At 40.9% G+C, this 25,247-nt stretch overlaps 1 protein-coding gene across 4 annotated transcripts; it reads right to left on the bottom strand.

Moving 5' to 3' along the window:
* Positions 1 to 172: 172 nt before the first annotated feature.
* On the bottom strand, positions 173 to 25,243 carry CPSF7 (cleavage and polyadenylation specific factor 7). 4 transcript variants are annotated; one of them, XM_037838238.1, is made up of 11 exons: positions 25,145 to 25,242; positions 24,385 to 24,493; positions 15,069 to 15,287; positions 14,118 to 14,221; positions 13,570 to 13,742; positions 10,579 to 10,734; positions 10,320 to 10,377; positions 9,735 to 9,853; positions 7,375 to 7,543; positions 6,561 to 6,728; positions 173 to 2,256 (listed from the first exon to the last, which is right to left on the bottom strand). In XM_037838238.1, the coding sequence occupies exons 2-10, from the start codon at positions 24,436 to 24,438 to the stop codon at positions 6,566 to 6,568; spliced, it is 1,215 nt and encodes a 404-aa protein (XP_037694166.1). In that variant the 5' UTR covers positions 24,439 to 24,493; positions 25,145 to 25,242; the 3' UTR covers positions 173 to 2,256; positions 6,561 to 6,565. The 4 variants fall into 4 exon arrangements, with proteins under 4 accessions (XP_037694166.1, XP_037694165.1, XP_037694163.1 ...); XM_037838237.1 differs by having other exon boundaries at positions 10,320 to 10,734; positions 13,597 to 13,742; positions 25,145 to 25,243; XM_037838235.1 differs by having other exon boundaries at positions 10,320 to 10,734.
* Positions 25,244 to 25,247: the final 4 nt, after the last annotated feature.

The following is a 25,247-nucleotide window of genomic DNA, read 5'->3' as shown; positions in this document are numbered from 1 at the left end:
TCCAAAGGTTTGCACTAGTCTCCTAGGTGGGCTTAGTGCAGTCAACTACAGCTGGGAAGGACCCACTGCCCAACATGCAATTTCAGCTAAGAATTCATCCCACAACCTCTACATAACCCCATACCCCGTGCTCCAGACACCTCAACAAATCTATTCAATGCAGAATCCATACAACAGCTCACACCCCATTTATTATTTAAAAATATTTTGTTACAAAAGGAAAAAAATACAATGCAGTATAAAAGATTGACAGCGTCATCAAGTTTATTACACAATTTTCAACCTATCAGAAAGACAAACAAATCACCGACAACAGGGGGACGGGGCCTTGGCCTTTTGAGGGTTGGGTGTTTTTTTTTTTCTTTTTTTCTTTTTCCCTTTTGCTATTAGGAAATAAAACTAAAAATTGTGTCATTGAGTAAAAACAAAACAAAAAAAATGGGGAGAAAAAAATTCTCCAGGTAAACGGCTTTCCTGGTATTCTATATATATTTTCCTTAAACTGTCACCTTATGTGGTTTTCTCTACATTTTAAAAAGACACCCGGAGCTGCTCGAGGATAAGCACATCACTTAACACTTGGCCGGTTGGGCAGGGTGTCATGTTTTGAAGTGGGGATGGGGCTGGGGAATGGGGAAAAAGCTACTCCTGTAGCCTCTATCCCAAGGGAATGTGCCTCTTCAACCGTGGGGGTACTCCCGCAGTGACTGACTGAGGACTATGTCAGAAATGTGCTGGGAACAGAGGAAGGGTTCAAATTCGGTGTCTCCTCTGAGCTAGAAGTGTCTCCAGTGACCCTGTGTCTCATATGCCATGTCTGGTCTCACATGCCACGTCTCTTCTCATCTTAGATGTCATATGCCCAGTAGATGCATGCAGAAGTGGCATCACCCCATGGGTACTGCAGGACCTCGTTGCTGCCGCCTTCTTCAGCAGCAACCACATCACAATTTGGATGTTCTGGGAGAAGCAATTTCGTTTCCTATGTAGAAAGTGGCCCCCTGAATGGTGGTCCTTAGAACTCAGAACTGAGTTCATTCAAGTTAGGCTCTATTTCTTTCTTACTCCTTATCAGAGGCAGGAAGTACCTCTAGGCAGAGCGAGAGGAGCTATTAAGTCAACAGTCAAAAGGTGGAAAGACACCAGATTTGTGACTTAACCTGCCTACTAGTGCCAGGTTGTCCCACAGTAGGTAAAGGCATGTACCTCAGGAATGCAAGCCCATGCTTACATCAAACCTGGAAAAGAAAAGCCTACAGAAGTAGGCAATATCCAGCCCAATTCCCCTCCTTCCCCATTCCTGGTACATCACAAGGGTTCTTCATTGCTGAGGTCCCAGCATCCCAATATCCCAGTGGCAGTACCTTCCTCTAAAACAAGGAAGCAGCCTTTGTGGGGGAAGGGCTCCATGTATGAAATGGAAAATCCTCTGGGAAAGAGAACACCTAGCAGAGCTGGTTACTGTACAGGCAACCAAGCACTGAGCAGCAGAGGGTGGTAATTGGCTCTGCCAGGTTCCCCAGCAGAAAGCAACCTCTCGGGCCTTCTGGCCTTCTCTGCTTAGAAGGGGAGCAAATCCACTGAGGAGGCTAGGCAGCAGGGAGTTGAAAGGATTAAGTCCTCTGGGAGGTCAGGGAAATAAACCGTCAATATGCGAGAGGGAAAAGCAAGAACAGAGGAAGCTTTCCCTAAGATGACTTCTGTTTTCAGATAACCTCCTCAAAGGGCTGGGAGGGTAAAGAAGAGTTAAACAGAGAAGTGGTGCATTAGCAAGGAGTTTGGACACTCTTGGCCCCATCAAATCTAGTGCCGAGAGCAGGACCCGAGGCATATTTTGGCACACCCAGTCAGTCTCCTAGACCCCACACTGAGGATCCATTTTCTTTGGGAAAAAAGTCTTCCCATCGACCTCACCACCAAATTGCTCCTGGAGAATCAGAAACTCATATGTTTCCTTTGACAAAGCACCATTCTCTTTGGAGACCAGGGGCCTGGACATGGTGTTTTTTCCCTGTCTGCCACCCCTCCCAACCACATAAAGTCTTTAGGTTCTTTCCCCTGGCAAACAGGAGGTATAGGATTGGGAGGGCTGCCAAGCAATCTTCAATCCTGTGGGGCAGAGGGTATTCCCTGGGTGTCTGGAGGGAGTTAGGGGTTTACAGGAAGGGGAAGGGGTGGAGCGGCCTCCGTCCTTTAGTCCTGATCAAGGTGAGGAGATGCAAGTCCATTAAAAAAAATTTGCTTCCAACCAGACTCCTGCAAAGAGAATATCAGAAGAGAAGAAAGAAAACACAAGTTAGAGGTACTTTCTGATTAATAGGGGCTTTTATGAAATACACTGGCATTTTCTAAGGTTGTAATATAACAAGTAGGGGATGTAGACAGTGAGAGTATGTAAGTCTAGGAAAGAAAAAGTCAAAGGAAGCAGGATTGTCTGGGATATTCTGAAAAAGAGAGAAGCAGGAGCTTCCCTGGCATTGTGAGTAGTGAGAGAATGATTAGAAGAGAAGCTACAGTGAAAAGAGAGAAAGGAACAATGACATTTTACTTTAAGGGTAGGGGAAAAACAGATAATGAAATGTGATTTCTGAAAGCTGGGGAGTCTTTGGCTGGGAAAGTATGGAAGCTATTACATTTCAGGAAAAGCTGCTACCAGCAATATGGTGAGTTTAAATATTGTTTCAGAAAATCTGTTCTGAGCAAGCCTTAGCTTACCTTAAAGGGAAGGAAACAATCTGGAAATGGGAGGTACAATGGTAAGAAAACAAGTGTGTATATAACCAAATCCATTACAACACAAACACCCAGAGATTCTAAGTTGTATTAAAACTCGAGAGACTTTTAAGTCTTTCCCCAGATGGCAGCTGTGGATAAGGGACCAAGAAGGACACTAACAATAAGCAGGAGTGGCCTGGCCTGGCCAGAACAGAAAGCATGGAAATAAAATAATCAGTAGTCGCCAACAACGAAACCTAAAAACATGGTTTAAGAACTTCTGCCCAACAGTCCCATCTCCGCCAAACTTAAGGTCCCTATTTTACTCAGCCTTTGTTCCAGTGTTGCAGTATGCACCTGTGGGCGGTGGCCTGGTCAGTCTGATAGTGATCCCAGATAATATAGAAATAAGTCAAAAGGAAAAAAGAGAATTAAACTCAGGCTTAGAATTTCTATTAATTCTCAAACTGGCACACACAGCCTACACACAAACAAATGCTCACTTCCTGCATGCACTTCCCTCTAAGAGGCCTTACAAAAGGCATAAACCTGAAGGAGTCATCTAAGGGGAAAAAAAGGCCACATGCTGCCTAATTGTTCTACACACTGAAATGGTACTAAAATATTTTCAAGCTTGGGATGCTCAGAATCTGTTACAGCTTCTGCCTTACTGGCTTTTCTAAATATCTAAGCAGGCAGGTATTTGTCCCATTTTCTAAAAGGAAAAATTTAAACAGTGCCTTCTCAATTTCACACCTGTAGGGTTTCTGAAATCTTTGGAATGGATCAAAATTGATCAGAAAGCTCAGTTTTCAGTGGATGAGAGGATAGGAATGGGGTGAGAATGACTCAAGTAGGATAATGTCCTAAAATAATGAGACAACTGGCATAGCTGAAAACTAAAATCAAAACCTCAGATTACCTAAAAATATCCTCAAACGCCAAAGAATATATACATATACTCTGGAAGAGATGTAATTTGCGAACTATCCCTATACAAGATACAGAGGGCAACTATTACATCAACAGAAGTAGAGGACAGCCCACAATTCTTAAAGGTCTATGGCTACATTTTAGGCGGTAATGTCTGAGAACAGACAGAAGCCAGAAACCCCTGCAGTGGCCAACGGCCTCTAGGCCCCAGTAGTGGCCCCCACATAAGGATGGACAAAGAAGGTTGCTGCTCTATTGCCGCTTTTTACTCAGGGATCACCTGTTCATACAATATAAATACTATTATTTTCTAATTAAACATTTATAAAGCTAAGTTTTCTAAGAGAATGAGGCCTATGCACTGTCTCCCCAATACATAAAACCTCTGAAGTCACTACTTGGTAACTGCAGATGGAATTAAAGAGGCTGCAGGATGAGAATGTGAGAATTTAATGTTTTTTTGAGTATCTGATTCAGTTCTTTTCCAGGACAAAGACAGAATAACCAACACATATAGGGAGTGATCAGGAAAAGTAAGGAAGTAGAAAACCTGCCTCAGAGTTCATTTTTCTTATCTTGATATAGGTCAACACCCATCAGATGACTTTTCTGATAACTGCTGGGTTACAGGATTTTCAGAGCTATCCAAATTGAATCTCTCTCACACTGGAAGAAATAGTTCCATTTTATAGGCAGAAGAAACAAGGCAAAGTGATACCTAAACTTACATCGAGATGTTCAATTCAAAGTACTGATAATCAATGGATCTCAGTGACAATTTCTCTGTCAAAAGACTCTCAGGGGCAAAGTCACCAGTATTTGTGACACACAGTTACATATCCCAGCCAGCTCCAAAGGACACATACTGTGGGCGGTAGGGGTGGGAGTGGCATGGTATTGGTCCCACAAACAATACTAGCAATTATGCTAGCTCAAACAAGAAAAGAGAAATGCTGACACTGCTACAGAAAGGATGGCACTGGACCAAAGGCCTACTCTAAAGTCCACTTCCCCTCCTGCCCATTTCTCAAAACTGAACTGGTAAGCCAAAGCTGTTGGTAGGATCCATTTACACTTGAGTGTCCTTTTCCACTTGGCCTGGATATGTGGGCACCTCCCAAATCTCGACCAAATCTCGACCAAATCTAGAAAGAATTATCTAGAACCCAGAGCTTAACTGTTGATTCTAAATGGGTTATCCTGATTTCAATAATGTCAAGCACTCTAGGTTTTGTGGAATAAATGAGACGTTTAAGAACATACAAGGGAGACAAGTAAAAAATGCAACTTTTCATCTTTCCACCTGCCCCGCCTCCAAGAGAAGACAAAAACAATTACTAGCTATGCTTGTTTGAGTTGTTTGCAGATAATGCCAAATGACAAGAGTTCAGTAGACAAACAGTGTAACAGGAATATTTTCTTATCTGCTAGCAGATTGTCACTAGGCAAAATACTGCAGAATTTTCCAACCATTTACAGTCTAGCTATTGCTCATCAACTATAGGGACTCACAGGTGGTAGGGAGGGTTTCTTTTCCCTTCTTCATCCAGTCACCCATCTAACTCCACACCAATAAAGACACACAAACAGAACCACTGTTCATTCCCCTCACTCTCCTTTTCAATTACCATTACTCCGACCAAACTGGCAAAAAACTAAGAACGTCTTCATAATGCACTTAATGTGAAATAGAAGAGTGTAACGTCTGCAGCCACAGGATTAAAAAGAAACCCCAAAGTCATCTGGGTCATGCAACTGACTTCAAGAACCACAAATAGACCATCTCAGTCAGAGTCTAGCCTACTTGTAAAGATCTCCAGAGAAAGAGAGTCAACAACCTCTCTTGCTTACTTGTACACTACAAATATTTGCTAAAAGCTTTCTTTGAAGGTAGAATTGCTAAGCTGGTAGGATTTAACCTAGAGGTACAGGAGACCCCCAATACAGAGCCTGAAAATGAAAACAGAGGAAAGCAGAGCTGAATGCAGAGAGACTAAGTCCTGATGTCATAGCTAGAGGCCCTGGATCCAGCCAAGCTTAAAGTTAACCTGAGCCATAACTGAATCTTTCCATTACTTGAGTTAAATGTAAGTAACCCTAATACTCTTGCCTTTGTTCTGCTTAAGATAAAAACAAAAACAAAACACAACAAAAACTTTGCTGTCAATCAGTTTTTTTCCCCTAAAACAAAAAAATCCTTCCCTTGGGGTTAATTATCCTCCACATAATCTTTAAAAGTTAATAAACAATAATTTTTTATCCACTTTTCCTCTCCAACTAAAGTATTTAATTTTCAAAAATTTTTAAACAGACTTTTAAATCATTGATGTTGCACAATGATAACTAGGCAACAGTCTTAATTTTCTGTCTTGGTTAATTTTCCCAGTATTTTTTAAATTGAAAGTTTGGTGGGGTTAAAATATAATAATGATAATGGCTAACATTTATTGAGAACTTACTATGTGATAGGCACTATGAGTGCTAACTGTGCTACATGGGTTATCTCACTGCACACTCAGTAATCAAACGGGATGGCTTTTTTTCTTATCTTCATTTATAGATGAGGAAACTGAGGAACAGAGTATAGCTTAAAAAAGGAGCAGCAGGGCTTCAAACTCTTGACACCTGAGCACAGACTCCGTGCTCTTAGTTAATATGCCATGCCGCTGCTGCTCACTCAGATACCAGGTTAAGACCATCAAGAATCAAGCAAAAGCTGTTTAATCTTAGCTCCATCTCAGGGTGAGACTCCATAAACAAGAGGAAATCTGCCCTCCTGAACTTGCAGTAGTTACCTAAGCCAAAAAATCCTTCCACCCCCTTTATTTGCTTTAAAAAGGAAGAGAGAAAGCTTCACTATCAATAATTTCTCTTTCATAAAAAGGGCATCCACCAGGAATGGGGCTTCCCACCTTCCTCAGTGGTGCCGGTCCCGTTCTCTATCCCGGTGTCTCTCGTGCTCCCGGTTCCTTTCTTGGAAATAATCATCATGCCGATCTTCATTATGAAGCAGGTCCCGGTGTCTCCTGCTGCTCTCCCGGGACCGGCTAGGTGACCTCTCCCGGGATCGATGTCTTTTCCTATTAGAAAGATCCTTTAGCCTCACTCAGTGGGTCTAGCACATTCCTTCCAAGAGTTTTGTGTTTTGGTGTCTTCCAATATCTGTCTCAACTACTATTCTATTACTCCATCACGGGCCCATTTGTCTGAGAATGTTAGTTCTTTGAGGTCTAGTCTCTTTTTTGGAAAATAACAACAGCTAAATCTGTTGAGCTCTTACTTGTATCAGGCATGGTGTTAAGAGCTTTGCATGTATTATTTCACCTAATCTTTACAGCAGATCTATAAGATAAGTACTACTATTGTTCTTTTTTTAAAAAATGAGAAAAAGGAGGGTTGGGAAGTTGAGTTACTTCCTCAAGGTCACACGGGTAGTCAGCAGAACTGGAACTCAAATCCCAAGCCTGTGTAGCTGCACCACCCATGTTCTTAATTATTTATACCAGTCTGTTTTTTTTTTCCTAAATGAGCCCAATGCCTCACCCAACACAGATTTCTGACATTACAATATTTATTAATGGAAGTGTTTGATTAATTTCTTTCCCTGAAAGACAGGTGAGCTAGGTCCACTCTTGCCTGATAGCCCAGGCTCCTTTTCACTCTCTACCCATCCCTGGAGGAGTGCTGATTAGGGCTAGCAGGCCACTGAAACAATCGTCAACTCACCTGGAAGAGCTCCCACTGGCACCCACACTGTAGGACTTAGCTTCGATGCCATGAAGACAGTCCTTAAGGGAGGAGATGAGGACACGGCAACGCTCATCATTGGCGACCCTGGACTGTTTGATAACAGCAATGGCTGTGAGCAGTGTCTCAATCGCGTCACTGTAATCCCCTGACAGGATGGATGGGAAAGGCCAAGGATGAGCAGAAGCAGTAAACGAACTGGACCAAAAAGAGAACTCGGGAGGACACAAACCAACAGTAACCAGCTGTCCCAAAGAACCAAAGATGAGGCAGAAGTAGCACAGATAAAACTACAGCAACTATATTCCAGTGGTTCAGAAATCAGATGCTCTCAGATACTACCAGATAAACATCATCGCCCAAGGGCATTTTGACAACACCTATTAAAATAAACAATGTGCATACTTTTTGAACCAGCAATTCTACTAAAAATTTTCTACTTCTGTTCACAACTATGTATGTTTGAGGATGGTTGTTTCAGCACTGTTTGGTAAAAAACTGGAGAAAACATTTCTTCAATAGAGTCTGGCTATATAAATTATGAACAATCTAAAGAAAATTATATCGTTAAAAAATATGAGGTAAATCTGTATGTAAACAAGGTACATGGAAATCCATGGAAAGCGCTTATTAGCACAGTGCCAGGCACCCAGTAACAGCTCAATAAATGTTAGAAATTATTATATACTGATAAAATAAATGGCCAGACTATATTAATTTAAAAAAAAAAGCATGTTGCAAAACAGTATACCATTTTTGTAAAAAGAATCAAAATTATATATGTCATTGTTTGCACAGAAAGAAATCTGGAGAAATATACACTAAACTGTTAAAGGTAGTCTTGTTGATAGTCCTTGGATAGAGATCTTTCATTTAACATTACATATTTCTATGACTGAATTACCAAAAAACATATTACAAATATATCATCTATAATTAGAGATGTGCATATACCTATAAATATGCATAACATATATATGTAATATATATGTGATAAAAAAAAATGTTGCCATCAAGAATTAGCCCCTTCATTTCCCAAATATGAGCAATGCCTGGCTCACGAATAGTGGTCAGGGAATGGGTATTTTCACAGTGCTGTTCCAAGCTGGGTCAAGAACATGAAGGACAGAAGATAATGCAAGGAAAGCATGAATCTGAATGGGTTCAGTAAAAATAAGGACTGGCAGCTTCCTCTGTACAAGGAAACAAGGAAACAAGAATAGGAACTCCACAATCCTGTGGAAATCCAGAAACCCAGGGCATCAGCTCTGTAAAGATAGGGAATTTTGCCTATTTTGTAGGCATTCAATAAATATTTGTGGTTTGAATGACTGGAAAGAGAACAAAAAAGGAGATTTGGTTATGATTATCTTGGTGGGGAAGAAGAAATGATCATTTTCTTTATACTCATATATATATATATGACTTGTTACAAAAAGTATATACATATACATATATATATAAATTTAAAAAAATTCACTCACTTGTCAATGAAGGTTTTCTGGCAGGAAAAAAAAAAAGGAAGATAATAGATTTTCTGTCTTTAACTTACTCTGTGGATTCAAGTTTTACAGCCAAAGATGAGAAATGACAGAAAATAGATGATAATGTTTAGCATTAACTTATTTCTTAGGAGATCTGACAGACTACAGGTTATTTATGTTCATGTAAGAAAAGACATGAGAAACTCAGAGAGTGTGAGGAACTGAATATGACTAATGCCATTCTGTGAAACTTGAACCAGATCCTTGAAACTTCCTATATCCTTTTCCCTTGGGAACCAAAACAATGCCCACTTAATACTGACAGCAGGGCAAAAAAGTTAGCTGTAAGGGCTTATGCCTTAAAATGCTCAAAAGGCTTGCCTCCTTCTAGGACAGGCTATGTGGAGACCATCAGCTCTGCCTAGAAACCCCAGATATAATTCAGACTCCGTATCAAACCATCATCTAGTGGAGCCATTGTTCCTAAAAACCCAGGGTCTATACTTGGCATTGGACTCACTACACATCTACTTATCAACCACTGAGATCGAGATCTCCATGAAGCAGGAATTTCATTCTACAACAAATAACACAATGAAATGTTACTTGTTAATTATATTCTAGATACTAAGTTGGTTTTAAGGGGGCAGGTCTAGATAAAGGCTAAATAAATAGCAACACTGGAGCTTCCCAAAAGTTAAGAAATCTGATTACACATTACTCTTCAAAATATGCCATTCTTGAGAGAATCTTAACAGTGCTTCAACTTTATCTTGTTGAACTTCTTGCCACTGAAAATGAGAAAACAATGGAAAAACTAACGGTAAGAAGACAGTAAAAGTAAGGATGTATTACCTGCACTGGCTCCAGATACCGCTTTGGAAATAGCACTGCTGGAAATTGCTCTGTTTCGCTTCATGATCTCTTCAAATTCAGCTTCACTCACCGTGGAGGGCGGAGGGCCCGAATCTCGACTGCACACAGATAATACCAATCCTGATCGTTCATACCCCTTATTATCTTAACTACACTCTATAGTACTATGTTATTTGATTATGCTCTGTGTTTTATGTGTTCATCTTCTCTTCAAGGACAGAATTTGTCATTTACTTTTGTAATTTTTGACTGGCTCCAACAAGGCCAGACATTCACAGCAATCATTAGCAGTCCCTTATGGCACTCACTTTACTCAAACTCCTTGAAAGAGGATATGGAGGACATGGTTTGGGGCAAGTGAATAAGAGGCAAACAAAACAGTCAGTAAAACCACTAACAAATAGACGGTGAATTATTTCCCAGGACTCAAGACTATGACAACAGAGATCCCCCTAAGGAAAGCACAGGGATTCAGTGTTTCCTTCCTCGGGGAGAACAAAATGCTTAACCCAGTCTACACTACTATATCTGGCTCAGAACTGAAAGGAACAAGACAATCCTTACCTGCCATGGTGGTTATAGGGTGCAGAGGCCTTCATGTAAGTATCTGGTGGAGGCCCCACTGTAGCATTTGGTGGGGGGAAGAAGGCTGGATTGAGGTGAAGGGCAGGTGGGATGGCCCCAGGGGGAGGAACAGCCAGATGAGGAGGTAATCGAGGAGGAGGGGGCATGAGATGCTGGTAGTGGATACCAGGAGGAGGAGGTGGGACCCCGAAGCTTGAGGACAGAGGTGGTGGGGGCGGAATTGGGGGTGGGGGCAGACCCATCAGGGGGAGGGCTGAAGGAGGGCGATTGAAGTAGGGCAGCACACTGGGAGGCTTATCCACACGGGTAGATGAGGGTACAAGGTTCTCAGAGGGTGTAGCGCGTCCATCAGCAGAATCACTAGAATCTCGGGAGTGAGCCCGTGGAGGTATTCCTATGGAGTAAAACAGCACTAATATTACTGTTCTGGCTTTAGACATACCCATGGTACCAGTTCATCCTTCAGCAAGAATCTTCTGACACCATACTGGGGCAGCTCAAAAAAAAAGGGTAAAATCATCTACTGCTTTTTTTTTTGGCTGCAGAGAAAAAGGTTAGAGGCAACTCAGTTGAGACATAAACCTAGAAAACACTACTACCCTAAATCCTCTAGGTCAAAGAAAGCTTTTCATTCAGAACTCTTAAAGTTCTTTATAACATATTTAATTTATCCTTACATTTATTTATTTATTTATTTTTAAATGCAGAGGGATCCTAATAACCCATGAAAAAATAACAGCACTGTGTTTACTGCTGCTCAGCTAGATTCAAGCTGATGTGAAATTCCACGTCTCTGGGTAAGAGTTCAGGGCCTCCCTCCTTAAGCTAGTACTGCTTGACCTGCTTTATCCTGCTACCCATCTGGAATTTTCTCTTTGCAGGGAATCTGGAGAGGAGAGGAAGGGCAGGGAATGGATGACACTTCATCCGCAAACCAAAATTGTTAACTAGGGTGGGAAAGAGACACATAAAGCGTAGAACATTAGAGGGTAAGTGAGAGGTAAAGAGAAAACAGGAGCTAAGCCAAGAAATATCTGCCCACAGAATGAGCAGATGGTATACAGCTAACAGCAGGAACTTCTAGCAAAAGCTTGGTACAAAACATGCTTCAAATCTGGGGAACTCCCATTACATTTTGATGGCCCAGACTCTCTGCCCCACAGAACAGCCTACAGGAAGGGAACACTATCATAGCATGCTGGTAGGTGTGCACAACAGGGGCTCAAAACCTGTTGTATATAGCTGGAAAAATGGCATCTGACATTGTCACGTCCCTTGATTACACCTGTTCCCTCTCTCCAATTTAAGTCTACTCTAAGCCTGGTTAATGTGGAATCCAACAGAAGAATATCATCACATGGCCCTGGAAGTCATGCAGGTAGAAAGATGCCTTTAGCAGACAAGTGTGGTGGGAAAGAAGAGTGCTCTTACACTAATACTTGTTTATCAATTCCAGCTTCTGATTAAAGCATAAAGTGGAATGGATCACCTTGATAACCATCTTGATTTCTCTACCACAGTACACTGCCAGTGCTGTCACAGCATACTCTTGTTCTTTGTGTTTCAAACACATGGCAACCTGCCCCTACCTAGAGATCTTTCAAATTGAAGAAAGAAGTATAAGGCAAGTGTAACCCTCTGAAAGTTAACTGCCTTCCCAGCTACTGTTCCACATCTTCTGTTTTGAATCTATGGCTACAAGTCCCAAGAGTGGCAATCATTTTTAAGCAGAGGAAGCCCAGCAGCTATACTTAGTGAATTAAAAGAGCCCAAGTCCATCCACATGACAGAGCAGAAAAATACTATTCAGTCACCACCATCATTTCAGCAATATGAGGTAACACTGAGGAGTTAACAGCTAAGTGGAATAGAAATGTTACCACTAAGCTGCTAATTATGCATCTCAGGCAGAAAAAGTCAGAAAAGGGTTAAATTATCAAAAGACTGAAACAGAAGGGACTTGAAAATTCAAGTTGTCCAGAAATGTGTGCCTTCTAACCCAGAACAACGGCAGCTCACATATCCATCTAGACTCTCAATCTAGTTAAAGAATAATTATTCCTCTGCAACAGAAGTGCTCATACTACCACCTGGGTGATACATCCATTTAACACAGGGGACTAGTTTGAGATCAGGACCTAAACAGTGGCAGAATGTAGGTGACAAAATGTTGCCATCTCCCTGCTGTAGTAAAAGTAACAGAAAGGTTAAGGCAGTTGGCTGTTTCAGGCAGGGCCTTGCTTGGTGGCTGCACTCTGTGAGGCCAGGACAATCCAAGGTCTGGTCCTCAGTTTTTTTTTTCACGTTCAGAAACTCGATTTTATCAGCACACCCGAGGTTGACTGGACCCTAGGAGACTGATTCATGCTAACCAAACTCACAAGAGACTGATTCATAAACCAGAATTTATTAATTTACAATGAGAAATATAACTGCCAAGCAGACCAGAATACCTGTCGGCTGGTCAGTGCATTCTCTTCCCAGCAGGAGAGCCTAGTTGGGAAACCAAATTAGTATGAGAAGGTTGCTTAGTGAGTAGAGTCAGAATAAAGGGAGGGATGCCATCAAGCTAAGGTAGTATGACACAACATTCTTTACTAATCGGATATACTTACCAAGCAGACTAAAATATTTGGTAATCAAAAGAGTACTCTTCCCTGGATAATGCTGGAGAAACATGGTTACAATTCTTATTTTCCAATGTTCCTTTTGAGATTCCTTGCAGACCACCCTTCCAATGTATATTTATGGTAAGTTTACAACTATCTTTATACACATTAGATATACTTTAGGGTGGCTGCTTCTTGATAATTTATAAAGAGGCATCTATTTCTTATGTAAACTATTTCTAAATCATAATGTACAATGGGTTACAATTAAGCCCATTCACCATATACCTAGTTTTAGATAGAAACAAAAAATTTAGAGTTGATAGAGACTTTAGACATCATGTATTTATCTGAGGTGGGGAAAGAGGCCCTAAGCAGTTAAGTGACTTATTCAAGGTCACAAAAGTTACTGGCAGAGCCCAATTACACACTAAACCTACATGACTCCTAGCACAGGCCTCCTCCTTCTACACTAGACTTATTTTTTAGTCAACCTATTAAGCATGCCACTACCCATAACCATCAGCCACCCCCCCCCATCTTCACATTGTAGGCTGAGCCTACAGACAGAAAACAAACCCACAAACTTCCCCCCTTTCATACAGATGGTCTCCACGTACCCCCTCTTGGAACTCGGACGCACTCACGTTTCCGAGCCTGTGCCTCAAACTGTGATAGGTTCTGCCGGGTGGCTGGCCTCACGTCCACTTTTTCTCCATTAAGAACTTTTCCTGGCAGAAGTTCCAACAATTTGTGGACAGAATTTTCAGAGGCTACCACCACTTCAGCATACCTTAAGGAAGAAAAATTAAAAATGAGTGAGAGCTACTAGAGAGAAACAACGAAATTCTCTTTCATTTTTAGTGGAAAATGGTAAAGCAAGATACCGTGCTACTACTAAAAACAAAGATAAACTACAATAACAAAAAGGCATCAGCCTATAATCTTCTGATTTACTTGGAATTAAAAATCAGTTTTCTTTGCTCGTCAATGGATGGATGTTCCTCTACATTGCAGCTAGGACCCCATTCTAAGGTGGTTTGCCAAAAAGGAAGGAAGTTGGGGCAGAGGTGGGAGACACAAAAACCAGGATCAAAATACAGTGCAGAGCAGATCTGTTATCCCAATGGTAACAAATTAAAAGGGGCTTCTCAAATCCAGACCTCACCCTTTAGACTGGCCATTTGCTCGATTCTCTGCAAATTTCAATTCCACCACATCATAGACTCCTATAGAGCGAATAACCTGGATCAGCTGCTGGTCTGTGGTCCACTGGGGCCGGCAAGATGGAAAAGGAAGAAATGTCAAGAGCTACAGATACTCCCTCCTCCCCACCCAGAATGTCCCACACCCTTCTCCCAAACCTAAGATTCTAGTCACAACCATTGCCTCCCACAGGAAACCCTAAAGCACAGCAATATTTTAATTAGCATAGGCTTTTCTTATTGTCCTCACCTAATACAGAATTAGAAAAAACCCCACCCCTCCCCACCGTCCCATCACCAATCCCCATCTTTGAAAGATCAAAGCCTATTTAAATTATGACTGCCATGAGGGTTGGTTGTCTTCAGTGCAAAAACTGATTGTCAGCAGCTTTAAATTACTGATGTGATAGGTCAGAGTTAACAATTGCCAGGAACTTTTCCCTCTGTATATACATTTCCTAGTTTGGGAAAACCAACCCCACCAGCAGCCCCCAAATATGTTACATAACAATTTCTGCACAACAGTCACCACCTACCCAGTATGTACTAGAGCTATCAAGGTTTCTGAGCTCCATCACCCACCATTATCACAGGACCATGTAATGATCACCCAGAGTTCAAGGTGTTCACTCTGAAATCTCGTCCCAATGACCCTGCTAGACATAAAGCCCAAGGGCCAGGGGCAGTAACAATATGGTAGAAAAAGCAACTACCCACTTAATGATTGCTTTCTTTGGCACCAGTACATCCTCAGGATAGTTCTCTTTCTGAGATCAATACAACCTGATCCCAGGAAAAATAAATCCAACCCCATCAGAGCACAAAACAGTGCAACAATGGTTTCTGAAAATGCCATCACCTTCCAGTACTCACCCTCCACTCCACCCATAGCCTTTTGGGTTACCCATGCTCACCCAGGAAAAGCTGCCTACATAGACAGCAGCTCGTCTATTACGCAGGCCACTATAGGTATACAGAATTGCAGGGGTCTTGTTGTTGGGCTTGGGAGATGGCTCCTGACGAACAGGAGGTGGTGGCTCTGTGCTGCTGCTTCTGTCATCTGAGGGCTGAGAGGTGGCTGTCAGCACATCATCATACAGGTCAATCTGATCTGTATTGTTGAACTCTGGGTCCTAAAAGATGAGGGGTTAATCAAGGTAGGTTTCCAAGCCTTTCATTCTGTTTATTCTACTTCACTCTTAGCATTCACACAAATACTTTGTAAAATAATGTACAAAATGTAAAATGTACAAAATGTAAAATAATGTACAAAACTTCCTTCTCCTCCTCTAGGAAAACTTCCCCATTTAAACAATATTAATAATACTTATGTAGGTTTTTCTCCCAAAACCCTGTTAGTGGTCTGTGATGTTTCTGGCTTTAGCCACTGCTGAGAATCAAGATGCATAATGATCAAGCAAGCAAACTAAAAATATAATGAGGTGCATGTGCTACTAATTATGTTATTAATGCTGTCAGCTTCTTAAGACCACATCTAAGACACATTAAATGAAAATTATTTTCAACATCTTATGCTATTTCCAAAATAAGGCATTACATGAAACTCACTAAAATTTCAGAGCCAACATTTAATCTGCTTTTAATAAAAAATTGAGTATATTTATCTAGAAATAGAAAATGAAAAAAGTGTGTTAAAATGGGTACTAAAATGCCAAAGAAGATTGGCAGTTACTGGTTTGAGCTCTGATTTATAAAAGTGATTCAGGAAAGCTCTAAAGCTCATATTACACAATCCCAACTTTCTAATAACTGTAAAAGAAACATAAAAAGCAATAAAAGGGAAGGGAATAATTATTTTTTTCCTTCACCCTTCTAAGGTCCTTTCCTCAAATGACATTCAGATGAAATTCAGACCTAAAACATTATCATGTTATTTATATAAAAGGCATCTTTGAACAATACCAGAGATGTTCAATGGTATACAAAAAGAAACAATAAAAGTTCTCTAAAGTATAAGGTTCAGAAAACAGGACAAGAACCCGTATCATAAACTGCGTCACAGTAAGCATTTAGAACATAATTGTGTATTCTGGAAGATGTATAAAATTTAACTTTTGCCAGTGTGACACATTATTATATACCAAACCCCCCTAAAACTGTAAGACCTACTATAAAGGGACTTTAATTTTTCAGACTTTGCAATGTCAACAACTCAGAGACCTTTTGAAGAATCAGACAAGCAATTTTTCAGACAACGCTCCAAAGCATTTAAGCAGTGCTAAAGAATGATGCTGCCAAAATTACAAGAGATGATGTATTCACAGAAGTTTAAAGTGTTTCAAGGAAACCACAGCTCATTTCATTGCTTTCTTTTAAAAGAGGGAATAAAGGGGGAACCTAAGTTTGGTAACTTGTTTAACTCCATGAAGAAACAGTTGCTCTAACACAATTCAGGACAGGTAGCTCCAGTGATAATTTTCTCTCCCCAATACCATCACAAGAACTACTGATTCTGAGATGAGACTTGAGATTCAATACAAAATTCATTTTTATATCTTTTTAAATCTTACTATCACAAATCTTTGCAAACAGTCTTCTAGTTTCTCAGTTTATCTTAAGTACAAAGGAAAAAACACACACTAAGGTAATGATCTTGGATCACTGTAGACTTTTTGAGTGTTCTATTGAAAACACACTATTGAGAATTCTATTGAAAAAACAAGGTGTTGTTACGTTTGGATTGAAATCTGCTACTATTAATTCATTTTAGTTCAGCTGGTAATACGGATAAAGAGATAAGGGCCTGATAATGATAGGATTCTACCTATACCAAAACTTCCTATAGCATGTAAATAATTTCAGATGTTATGAATACTCAAAAAATCCCACAAGAAGAGGGCTTATATCTTGTAAAAATATAATCAGAAAGGGAATGGTAAAAGAGGGTAAATTATTAGGGACACCTTAAAAACAAGAAAAGGAATCAGTGAGGCACATAAGCACTGGTAGTCAACCTTTACAGACCTTGCAGGAAAAAGTTAATGTGGGAAGAATGAGGAGAGAAGCTAACACTTGAGAGCACAGGGTGGATAATAAACTGATTAAAGTGAAATCAGCTAGGGCAAATAACTTCACATTTTCTAAGTAAGTAATCCACACTGCATAGTTCACAGATCTTATATCTCAAATCCTCAGAACTCTAGCCAAACCACTTATCTATTCAAGTACCAGATATAGTGGTCTGTCTTTGTGGTCCAAGGTAGAGAAAGGACCCAAAAATCACTTGCTCAAACACAATGCTCTAATCCTTCGAGAGCACTAGTTCATATCAAGTCTCTTTGTTAGGCATGGTTTTGAATCAAGGATTTTTAAATGGAGCTTAAGAGAGAGTAAGGAAACATACCACCTTGGATAATCAGTGGAAGCAAGATGGGATTCCTTCCATGCTGTATCTGTGATTCATACATGTGTCTCTAAAAGTTGTAATACAAAATTTACTATTGACAATGGTAACTAACAATACAGATCTGGACAGTTCAGAAACCAAATACATCACAAGGCAATCTTTCATACTAGAAGTCTAGGCAATCAATCCACTCTTTCAGAGTCTCTTAAGAGAATATGACAGACTCATTCTGGAGGACGTTCGTATATGATAACCATTTTAAGAATAACAAAAGGATGAACACAAAATTGTGAAAAGATTCAAATGGTCTTTCTGGGCCACAGAATCTCAGTTCAAAGAATCTGCCGGTAACTGTTCTAATACACATGTAGACCTATTGAGGGTTCTATTGAAAACACACTATTGAGAATTCTATTGAAAAGACAAGATGTCAAGTTATGTTTGGATTGAAATCTACTACCACTAATTCATTTTAATTCAGCTGGTAATACAGATAAAGAGATAAGGGCCTGAGGTTCTTCTGATTACCAAATGAGTCGGTAGTTTACACAGTGATGGATTAGGTCAAGGAAAAACCTAATTCTGTAACTGAAATGAGAAATATGTTTAACATGCGTTGACATTAAAGGTTTCACTCATTCCAGGGAAATTAAATAGGATGTATGTATTTAATAATGAATGAATATCCCAGAAGAATTTTGTGTTTAGTAACTCTGTGGTTATCTCACAAAGTTTTTTGCTTATTAAACAAGAGAACTTGCATGATCCTGAATTTAAATTTCAGTAAGATCTTCCCTACCTGTATGCTCAATGTTCCTATCCTCTAGCCCCGAGGATAACTGAGGGAAGTAATGGCATAGGATTTATTTTTCTCAAACCCATCTACTTAATTCCATTATGTTTCTTTTAATTGTAACCTAGGTTCAAATTTTTTGGCTCTGAAATTATCATTTCCTCAGTTCTCATCTCACACCCTCTTTTTCTGAATACTGTACTTGTTATTCTGCACTATCACTGTGCACTGCCTTCATCAAACAGACTGGAATCTGAGTAGAGAGACCCATTTTTCCCCCTTTTTACCTCCCCGGCACAGTGCCTGGCAAACAGAGGTAGATCAATAAATACTAGCTGATGGAAGTAAGAAAGGGAACTGGGCATACTTTGTTTTCAGCACAAGAAGGAACAAAGACAAAACACTGAGCAGAGCAGCTACCTCTAACCACCTTTCCAGAGTTCTCTACCCCATCCCAAGAGAGTAGTTGTGAACCCCAGGAATTCTGCTGTAACAGGTATAAAGCAGTTCTGTAAAAGAGGCTTTTGCAGTACATGTTGTAAGAGATCAGGGAGTCAGCATCACAGTGCTCCATCAATTTTCCCAGGGAACCAAAGGGCACATGAGGGGAACTCTTGCACATGGGCCAGCCGGGGGTGAATCAACACCATTCTTAAACCACTCTCGAACTCAATCTATACTGGCTGGCCTCAATCTAAACCTACTTCTAGAAATCCTAGCTAGAAAGTAGTTTCCAGGTTACACTAAAACCCGCTTTGCCAAAAATTAACTTACTTATGTGTGGGGGAAAGTAACCCTCCCCCCCACCTCCTCCAAATCTACATTTTCTCCAGCTTCTCCAGCATCAAATACTGCCTGTTTGGTATAAATGTCTATTGGGTTCCATGTACCATCTCCGGCCTATCTTAAGACTCCAAAAGATCCTTTTCAATCGTAAAGACCATAGAACAAACTGTTGCAGTCATTAATTTCTACCCTGAAAGAGCAGTGAGGTTTGGACAAGGCTGTGTCCTGTCTTTGGCCTGCAAGTTATATTGCTTAGGGAATTACAGTTATGAAATCTAATATTTTTCAGACCAAATGTGGCTAGACCTGCGATCAAGGATCCTACTGTATCTATTACCCAAAGCAAACCAGTAGCATTGTTATCAACCCACAGATGAGGAAGTTATTAAGTGAAAAAAGCATCTCTGATAATAGAGGGAATCTAAGGGAATCTTTTCTTGATTTGTTAAAAAAAACATAATTTGCAAAAAGTGTAAGTCTGATGAATCAAAGGAATATGTAAACCTCAAGAAAACAATGTTTTAGAACAAAATTAATAATTTTTTGCTTCTACCCAAAATTCTTTGATTTGTTTGAGGTAAAAGCAATTTTTCATGTATCTAAGACAAACAGAAGTATACATGACTCTAGTTTGCCCGAGGAAATAAGGTAAAACTACTATTAACAAGTGTACTTGTTGAAGCTGTATAAGGATTACAAGGAGACAAGTGCACCATTCTCATTACTTTTTCTGTAATATCTGTGTTAAAATATCTATGTTAAAAAGCCATACTGAAGCAATAACCCTGATCAAGAAAAACACTTCAGGGCTCTGTCCCCCCAATCCTGCAAGCTTTGAACACCAGCAAGAACATGCAGAAACATCTTTCTAAAAACTCCAGACAACAGTTGTGCAAGTTTGAAACTGTTAAGGATCCCAGAAGAGCCATCTTTTAATCCGATCTTCTTGGCTGGAAGCTTCTGGTTGAGTGTTTCCATGGAAATGTGACTCACCCAACTGTGGTGGATGAGACCTCTGATTAAATTATTTCCATGGAGCTGTGACCCCACCCATTCTGGGTGGGTCTTCATTAGATCATTGGAATCCTTTCAGAGAGCTCACTGAGAGGAGCTCAGAGAAGCTGAGAGGGATATTTTGGAGAGAAGCTAAGAGCCAACACAGACCCAGATGCTTGGAATTGCTTGGAGATGCAGATACAAGGACATCTGGAGATGCTAAGCTAAGAGATGAAGCCCAGAGATTGCCCTAGAGAAGCTAAGAGAGGACTCCCAGAAGCTTAGAGAGACATGCCCCAGGAGAACAAAGCAGAGAGCTGAGAGAAGCTAAGACAGACAGAAGCCCAGAGACATTTTGGAGAGAGCCATTTTTAAACACAACCCAGGAGCAAAGGACCAGTAGACGCCAACCATGTACCTTCCCAGCTGACAGAGGTGCTCCACACGCCACTGGCTCTTCTTCAGTGAAGGTATCCTCTTCTTGATGCCTTAGTTTGCAAACTTTTATGGCCTTAGAACTGTAAATATGTAACCTAATAAATCCCCTTTCTGGTATTTGGCATAACGGCAGCATTAGCAAACCAGAACAACAGTTAAACAACAGTTAAAGTTACAGTAATAAGGCAAGTGCTTAATAAGAAAAAGTCACCTAAAAGCTGTAGGATCTCATGGTGCTCTGGCTGGCACCTCTCCCATTTCCTCACCTGCCCAGCAGAGCCAGCCTGTGCTCCCAGTGAGGATCCCTGGTCCCATTCCAGAGGGAACAGACTAACCCTCGTGCACATACTGGGAAACATGAGTATCTGGCCCAATCTGTCTGGTGTGGCTTGAGGCATCTGCTATCCCAGAACTTGCCCCATATGTAGAAATCAACTCATCCAAGGCAGAATGCTATGTGAGAGCAATCAGGTAGTGCTGTCTAGGGTAAGGGATTGCTGGCTATAGGACTTAGAGTGCAGTGCCCGGGCCCACAAGGAAGACGGTTTCCTAAGGAAGAAGGAACATTCCCAACCACTGAAAAGAGGGAATTCCTGGGGCTACTTGTGCATGCTCCAAGACACAAAATGCAATTGATCAGGGAGGCCCCTGTGCATTGGCCTGGAGCTATTCTCTAAACATTCTATATGGATAAGCTCAGAAGAACCAATGCACAGGTTAATCTGCAAAGACTGGTAAAGTTATTTTCTTCTTTTCATCTTCTTTTTTCCTTGTTAGCTCCTGGCATTTAAGAAAAACTCTGTCACAATGCTAGCTGGATCCAAGACTAAGAAATGGATGCCTCAGAATACAAATTCTAGTGATAACACATTAAAGTATCAAAATGTCCAGGTTTGAACAAGATTAGAAAACATACAAAGAAATAGGAAGTGATGGCCCAGGCAAAGGAAATTAAAGCATTAGAAACTATCAATGAGGAAGACCAGACCTGGGATATTCCAGACAAAGCCTTTTTAAAAATGGTCCTAAATATGCTCAAAGAGCTAAGGGAAAACACGAACAAAAAACTAAAAGTAATCAAGAAAACAATAGAAGAAAACAAGAAGAATATCAATAGAGAGACGGAAATTATGAAAAGGAACCAAACAGAATTGAGGACCAGAAATCAAAAATTCCCTAGAGGGATTCAACAGGAGATTGGAGCTGCAGAAAAAAGAATCAATGGACTGGAATATAAGACAACAGAAAATCATCCAGTCTGAAAAGCAGAAAGAAGAAAGAATGAAGAGTGAACAGAGCCTGAAGAACCCATGGGGTCACCACCAAGTGTACTAATATACATGTCGTGAGAAGCGGCAGAAAATATTTAAAGAAAAAATGGCTGAACACTTCCCAAATTTAGTGAAAGATAAGAAGATACTCATTCAAGATGTTCAACAAACTCCAAATAGGATAAATCCAACTAGATCCACATTAGGCCATGTTACAGTTGAATGCCAAAGATCAGAGAATTCTGACAGCCACAAGAGAGAAGCAATGTGTCACATACAAAGGATGTAAGATAGCAGTGAGATGACATCTTTAAAATGCTGAAAGCAAAAAACTGCCAACCAAGAATTCTGTATCCAGCAAAACTGTCTTTCAAAATTGAGGGAGTAATTAAGACATTCCCTGATAAACAAAAGCTGAAGGACTTCATCACTACTAGAACTGGCTCTAGAAAAAATGCTAAAGGGGGTTCTGCAGGTTAAAAGGAAATGTCGCTAGACAACTGACTGAAGCCACATTAAGAAATAAAGATCACCAATAAAAATGACATGGTAAATATAGATAGTAGTAATAATTGGATTTTTGTAAATTCACTTTTTATACTTCCTACAGAATTTAAATGGTAAATGCATGAAATGTAATGATAAATCAAAGGTTTGGTACTCATAATGTATGAACACGTAATTTGTGACAAAGAAATATAGTAACATAGTTTATGTATGCTAGTGATGTTATTAAGTAGGTATCAAACAAAAGAGATTGTTACAGATTTAGAATGTTAAATTTAAGTCCATTAATAACTACAAACAAAGTGTCATGAGAATATGCAGACTTATAGAAACAGAAAGTAGTGTAGATTACCAGAGGTGGGAGGCAGAAGCAAGGAGGAGATAATGTAAAATGAGAGTTAGATTTGTGTTTGGGAAGAAGAGAAAGTTATAATAATAGATGGTGAGGGTACTGCAACACTGAGAATATGATTAACCCCACTGAATGGTATGCTTAGGAGAGGCTGGGATTGGACAATTTATGTTGTAATATGTTTCCACAATTTAAAAAAAAAAGAAAAAGAAAAAACTAAAGAGACAACAACATTTAAATACAATCATGATACTGTATGTGATCTAAAAATGGAGAAAAGACTCAAAAGGGCATTACTAAATAAGACAAAAAAAAATTTTTAAAAAGAAAAAGGGCAACACTGGGACATAAGAAAAAATTAAAATACAGAATGCAAGCTTTATTAAATTTCTTGAACCTGATAACTGCATTGAAGATGATTATGTAAGTGAATATCCTTGTTCATAGGAAATGCACATGGAAGAATCATGTGTTCAAGGACTATGACATGCAACCTGCTCTGAAATGTTCAGAAAATACATATATAAATAGGTAGATAACAAAATGACAAGGCAAAGGTGTCAAAATGTTAAAATTGGTGGATCTGGGTATCTGTGAGTATGCTGGAATTCTCTGAATGAGTCTTGTATTATTTTTGCAACTGCCCTATAAGTTTAGAATTATTAATAATTAAAAAAAAAAACAACAACAATGCAGTACTTTTTAAAAGATACAAAATTAAGTCAAGTGAAAATAATGGCATTTATCAACCTCTCCTGCTCCCTCACATCAAAGTCAGAGTCCAACCAGGCCACTTCCCTCCTCTATTATTCTTTTCTCCTCTTTTCAGGTCTTTATGTGAACTAACTGGAAGACGTCCACAGAAAAACCAGCTTACCCAAGTAGAACGGTGCTGAAAATAAACCAGGCAAGATATTAGTAAACTTTAAGTAGAGACTTCAAAACATTCTTGAGATTTGGACTTCAAGATTTCAAAACCAAAATGCACTTAAAAGTATCCTTTTTAGAGAGAAGATATTTTTGTATACCGTTCTTCAATATATCAACATTAACAAACCAACAAACTCAGCTTACGATAGGTGCATGAGTGTATACCTGCTTTTCAACTAGTGAGTTCAACATCTTTACCTGTTCTCCCCCTAGAAACGATAAGGTTCATGAATAAAATTTACTACACCAAAATGCCTATGGACTTCTCAAGAATGAAGCCAAGACACTTAATGAAGTAAAATGTAAAACAACTGAAAGAGAGATGAAATAAAACGTTTTATACTGCGCCTTTGTACCACCCTATGGAGGGGTGGGACTACCTCTTTTTCCAATTGCAGTTTGTGAGAATGGAAAATCGTTCAAAATCATCCTCATGAATACTGCAGCAAACATAATTCTGATTTTTAAGTGTGGTTAGTCATTGAGAAGTACCTCCAACTTTGGCTTCCTGAGGGAGCAAGTTCCACAGGTTAATTCACCATTCAATTAAACCTGAATTTTTATTTGCTCTTAAACTCTTTAAAATTAAGCCTGGAGGCTCAAATGAATATAGAGCGGAATGTTCAGTACTTTTTAAGGTCTCTGCTAAAGAGAAAAGTTTAAACCTGATAGGAGTGTTCAGGCTTAGCAGGTCCTTAAGGACCAGCACAGCTTGGAAGCCCTGTAAGTTTGCTGGAAGTGATTCCTTAGCTGATGGAGAAAAAGCACAATGCTCCTGATGACTCCTCACCTGATTAAATTCCTCGTCAGCGTATATATCAATCAAGTCCACCCCTTCAGACATGGCTCCAGAAGGAAAATCGCGAGTTCGGAGAACAGACGAAGTAAAAAAGATGACACTGCGATATCCAGAAAAGAGTAAGAGTTAGAAAGCAGAAGGGTCCTGGGCTGGGAGGAGTCCAATGCTTGCCAACCTCCCGTCTCCAGAGACGCAGCATCCCGGCAGCCCAAGCTCGGCCCCACCCGCCCCGCCCCCGGCCTCGCACCGCCCCCCCGATCCCCCTCCCCGCTCTCCCAGGCCGCCCGGCTCGCGGGGCGAGCTGCCCATCACCCTGGGGCCCGACTCGAATTGCGCCGCAGCCGTCTGTGGCGCGACGGGGAAGTCCAGGCCTCAGCTCCTGAGGGCCCTCGGGCTACGCTGCGAAGGACGACCGCGGCGAAGCTCTCAGCCCCAGCCCACCACACCTGCCTAGGCCCCGAGGTGGGCCCGGCCAGAGCCCCTGTGGGCCTGGGAGCTCCGCCCGGATCCGCACCGCCTCCAGTCGCCTCGTTTCCCCATCCGGGCCGAGTCCTCGCCCTCCGGCTAGGCCCGCCCCGCTCCCTTCCCACAAACCGGGCCCGGCGTCCTCGGCCACCTCCCTCAAAGCCCCGCGCCGCCCTCTGCCCTCCGGCTCCGGACGCCCCAGGCTCAACCGACCCCCTCCCCGCCTCAGCGCCGGCCCCGACCCCTCTTCCGGCCCCGCCGGCCCCTGGCCGCGCGCCCCCGTTACCGAGAATATGGCGTCGGCGAGTCCGGACTAGGCCCGAAGCGCGCGAACCGCTCTCGGTCTCAGGTCCCGCCCCCACCGCCGCCGGCGTCACACGCACTGCCAT

This window comes from Choloepus didactylus, chromosome 6, assembly GCF_015220235.1.
Source record: "Choloepus didactylus isolate mChoDid1 chromosome 6, mChoDid1.pri, whole genome shotgun sequence".
NCBI lineage: Eukaryota > Metazoa > Chordata > Mammalia > Pilosa > Megalonychidae > Choloepus > Choloepus didactylus.
This window is presented reverse-complemented; position numbering and strand designations above follow the sequence as displayed.

Bases quoted from the DNA above. Each gene is read 5' to 3' on its own strand.
- CPSF7 (XM_037838235.1), bottom strand. From the start codon at position 24,438: ATGTCTGAAGGGGTGGACTTGATTGATATATACGCTGACGAGGAATTT. The intron at 14,222-15,068 runs GTGAGCATGGGT...TGCCGGCCCCAG, and splicing joins ATGTAGGCAGCTTTTCCTGG to TGGACCACAGACCAGCAGCT. The intron at 9,854-10,319 runs GTAAGGATTGTC...ATCTGTGTGCAG, and splicing joins CCCTATAACCACCATGGCAG to TCGAGATTCGGGCCCTCCGC.